Source organism: Silene latifolia, chromosome 7 (genome assembly GCF_048544455.1).
Source record: "Silene latifolia isolate original U9 population chromosome 7, ASM4854445v1, whole genome shotgun sequence".
Classification (NCBI taxonomy): domain Eukaryota; kingdom Viridiplantae; phylum Streptophyta; class Magnoliopsida; order Caryophyllales; family Caryophyllaceae; genus Silene; species Silene latifolia.
The window spans coordinates 2,347,246-2,351,787 of NC_133532.1; the positions used below are offsets into that span (position 1 = coordinate 2,347,246).

General features: G+C 40.7%; 1 protein-coding gene across 1 annotated transcript; it reads left to right on the forward strand.

The window, feature by feature from the left end:
* Nucleotides 1-305: 305 nt before the first annotated feature.
* On the forward strand, nt 306-4,158 carry LOC141593151 (uncharacterized). Its single transcript, XM_074414105.1, has 8 exons — nt 306-357; nt 459-525; nt 624-685; nt 795-838; nt 1,197-1,390; nt 1,900-2,526; nt 3,281-3,618; nt 3,857-4,158. Exons 1-8 carry the CDS (start codon nt 306-308, stop codon nt 4,156-4,158), a joined length of 1,686 nt encoding a protein of 561 aa, XP_074270206.1.
* The last annotated feature ends 384 nt before the right edge of the window (nt 4,159-4,542 follow it).

Genomic DNA, 4,542 nt, shown 5'->3' on the forward strand with positions numbered 1-4,542 from the left:
GGATCTGACAATACTAAGTATATTGGTTGATTTCTAAAATTGTTTTGGTTTGTAAAAGATCTAAATAAGCATAAACTTACCAACTGGTTATAAAATATGGTGTATGTGCTACAGAACCTGCTTTCAACGTGCACTTAAGTTAAACCCCTACGTACAATCCGATTTCTGCGCTCCTGTGTAGTGAAACCATTACGACAGTACTGAATTGCGAACCAAGAGTCACCGTTGCCTTTAACAATATTAGTTGTTGTGTTCTTTACTGCAGTACGAGGCCTGTCAACATGGCGCCAGCAAACACAGCCTGAATGGCTAATCTAACGTCTAACGCTACTCCAGCGATAAAGTTTCAGGCTATGGGTGTGTAACTTAGCCATTCGTCAGGGAAAAAAAATTGAATTGTAAATGTTCTACAAACTTCTATTATGAATTTACATAACCAATAACTGTTTCTGCGACAGATAAAGACCCTTTTATCGCAGTAAATGCAGCACCTAGCGATCCAAAGCGAAAGCGTGTTTCTCAAAGGCAAACTCAGATTACAATAAACAAGTAATGTTTGCTTAAAGAACAAATTCTGACTATTTATCTATCACTACTGTCAACTGTTTGTGATTATCTTACAGTGAGCCCTACCACACAAAAGAAGCCCCACCTCCCTCGAGAATTGGCGGAGAACATTCACACTGTAAGTCAACTAGAGAGGTGAGCACTTTTTGAAAAGCGTATATTAAAATCCCTAATTTCATAAGTGAGTAGACCTATTGTGAAAGTAACACACATTTCTGAAAATGTAGGCCAGGTGGTACCTGCCAATACAGGCTCAACTTTCGGCGGACAGGTTCGCTTTATTTTAAAAGGGGCTTTCCAACCATTTTCATTAAAAAGAGCTGTAGAAATATTCAGATTAGCGCATGCCTATCCATTGTACGAATACGTTAGTAAAAAAGCTAAAGTCCAACCTTTTAGGAAATCCAATTCAAGCTAAACGTGTTGTCTATTCCCAGTTATAAAGATAATTGAATGCTGCTTACTTCGCAGCAATAGAGAGCCACCAGGGGACCCCCCCCCCCCAAAAAAAAAGTGATAAAGGAAAGAAGTACGAAATCCTGCAATAAAGGTACAATTTGTTCCTTGGAAATCCAAAAATATAATGCGGTTTAGCCATATACGGCACCTGCTAAATTTCTTAATAAAAGGACTGCTTACTTCAAACACGTGTTCTTGAACTTGAAGGGAAAACATACGCAACAACCAGTACATCGGAAACAGTGGCATCAGATGCAAGTATTCCTAAACACCAAAAGCCACAGAACTGCACAGACCAACCAGGATCAGGTGGTGTAAAACGAAAACGTGTTTCTATAAGACAGGCTATCTTCTTAGAAAACAGGTAAATGTTCTAATACTGTTTTCTAAATCTGTCGGGCTAATGCAACCAGTTTAACGACCTAAATATAACTTGCAGCACCATACAAGACGCTATTATTCCGAAAACCAGGAAGAAGCGACTGAAGACAAACTCACAACGCGTAGCAAGTATTATCTCTTTTTTTTTTGGGACATGTCAACAAATAGGGTTTCCTTATGCTTTCAACGTGACAATTTGAACAACAGCAACCAATACTAACAGTGTATGATCAATGTAGGGGCTACACTTGCATCGATTGGGTTGCCACTATCAGCAGGTTAGCACTTGCTTCCAGATGCAGAAACATGTCAAAAGTGTGGTGCGAGAAATTTTTTGTATAAATCCCTTAAATTCTGCTGTGGGAATGAGGTTGTCCGTCTACCCACAAACACGTATCCGTCCCAACTCACGTACTTGTACTCTTCTTCTGATGAATGTTCCATCCATTTCCAAAAGTACGCACGTTTATACAACAATGTCTTTGCGTATAGCTCAATAGGCGGGACTTTTAATGTTCAAACGCTTAAGGGTATTTACGTTTTCAAGCTGCAAGGGCAGATGTATCACTATGTGCCTAATCTCCTTCCCACAGTCGGGGGACCGCGGTACCTACAACTATATTTCTATGATAGGCAACATGAGGCTGAATGGCGTGCTGGGTGTTTACCAGAACTAAGGCGGGATGTCGTGGACATCATCATGGAATTCAATAACATGAACCCCTACGCTAGATTTTTCCAATCACTCCAGGAAATAGACGTCCAGGAAGACACCCGGATTGTAATTAACAAAAATGCTCGCACAGACCAGCGTGTGTACAATGCACCTACTTCAGATGAAGTAGCAGTTATTTGGTCTGAACAGTCAGCGTCTGACGAAATGAGTGGTCCACATATTACAGTTACTGGCAAATCTGACAAGTCCCACCGCATCCTGCACTATTACGCCTGTTATGACCCACTACAATACCCTCTTTTATTCCCATTTGAGGAAAGTGGCTGGCACCAAGGTCTAAAGAAATTTGAAAGTGGCAGCACCCTGGCCACTATTAAATCAATGATAACAGCCTCTACTTATATTGATGCAGAACAACTACTAGAAGATGAGTCCCACCATAAGTCCTGTTCCTTTACACTTCTTTAAATTTGTTAGCATCATTTATATGGGGAAAAACAAAGGACCATCAAGGTTAGCAATGATAGACTGCTATTTCTTTTATGGGTTACAAGAGCATTTCTTACACTTATTACTGGTTCTAAACTTAACTCTCTTCCAGAACTAACAAGAACTCACAACCAAATACGCAGCCTATTATACAAGCTTTAGGAAGACAAACTCCTAACAAAATGTAAATTTCAAACATTCAAAATTTGGGGATAGACCCGTGCTACAATGTTTCTTGATCTCAATTAACTTGTACAACCCAAAAACTTGGGACCCTAACTTTGGTTATGCCAATTCCTGCAGACCACATGTCTAACCGACAGTCAGGCGAGCGACACATTTCGTGCAGGGAATATTACTGCTACAGATTCCAAAATCGCCGAGGGAATATGCTTTTACGAGGTGGGAGGTGTCTCCAACAATACATAGTGGACACGTATGTAAAATTGGAGAATACCAGACTTGATTTCTTCTGGAACAACCAGGACACGATTAGGGCAGAGTTGTATCAGGGTTTGTTAGATACAATTGATGCTGGTGAGATTCTGCCGCTAATGTTGGCCGCAGAGTTGTGCTTCCAGCAAATTACATTAGGGGACCTAGAGACATAAAAAGAAGATATTTAAATTCAATGGCCCTTGTTCAGCGGTTTGGGAAACCATACCTATTCGTAACCACGACTTGCAATGCTAATTGACCTGAAATCAGAAGAGAACTGGGTGAAGGCGAAGAGGCTCAGAAGCATCCCGATATAGTTGCTAGATTTTATAGAGCAAAGCTTGTGGTCCTTAAGAAACTAATTATGGAAAAGCAGATCTGTGGGGAAGTTGCAACTTTCATATACATTGTCGAGTTTCAAAAAGGGGGCTTGCTACATGCTCATTTCCTGATAATTTTGAAAACTCCCTACAAAATTAATAGCCTCGCTGACTTTGACAAATATGTCTCCGCTGAAATCCCTGCCGTAGAAAGCGCAACTCTCCGAGCGTCGGTGCTTAAACACATAATGCAGGGCCCTTGCGGAAACATGAATCCTGAATGTGCCTGTATGCATCATAAAAAAACTAAAGGGCACTGCAAATATGGTTACCCTAAGGAGTTCAAACAATCAATAACCAACAATTCAGACAGATATCCTTAATACCGGCGACGTAACACTGGCGAAAGTGTTACAATTCGGAAACATGATCTAGATAACCGTTGGGGTGATCCCTTACAACCCATATCTTATGACTTTGTTCGACTACCACTTAAATATTGAGGTTTGATCAACAATCCAGGCAGTGAAGTATTTGTACAAATACGTGTACAAGGACCATGACAAGATCTCGTTTAATGTCACTGCAACTGATGGCCCCAAAGTCTTAGATGAAATTGAACACTTCCAATCTGGAAGATGGGTCTCACCATGTGAGGCAATGTGGCGGATTTATGGATTTGATTTATATGAAATACAGCCACCAGTTATGCCACTGCAAATACACCTACCAAATATGCAGAGCATACAGATGCGACAACATGAAAATTTGGAGACTGTCATTTCAAATGAAAAAAAATCACGGATAGCTTTGACCGAGCTTTTCTAAATTTATAGCAATGACAGTAAAGGTGAACTGCCCAGATATTTATATGGCGAGTTTCCTGAGCATTACAGATGGGATACTAAATAAAGAACTTGGTTCACGTGAAAGACAAAGTTATTGGTCATATGCCGTCTTGTGTTTGTTGCTCCTTCAGAAGGTGAAAGGTTTTTCATGCGAATGTTGTTGTTGAATGTCCGTGGCCCAAATCTTTTGAGGACCTGCGAACTGTTGACGGCAACTGTTGTGAAACATTCCAGGAGGCTGCCTTAAAACTCCGCTTACTAAAAGCTTTGAAATGTGCTTGGATGAGGCGGAGGCTATTCAGATGTGTAGATACCCAGTATCTGCACCTTCCAAAAACCACCCGATGATGATCAGACTGTAACG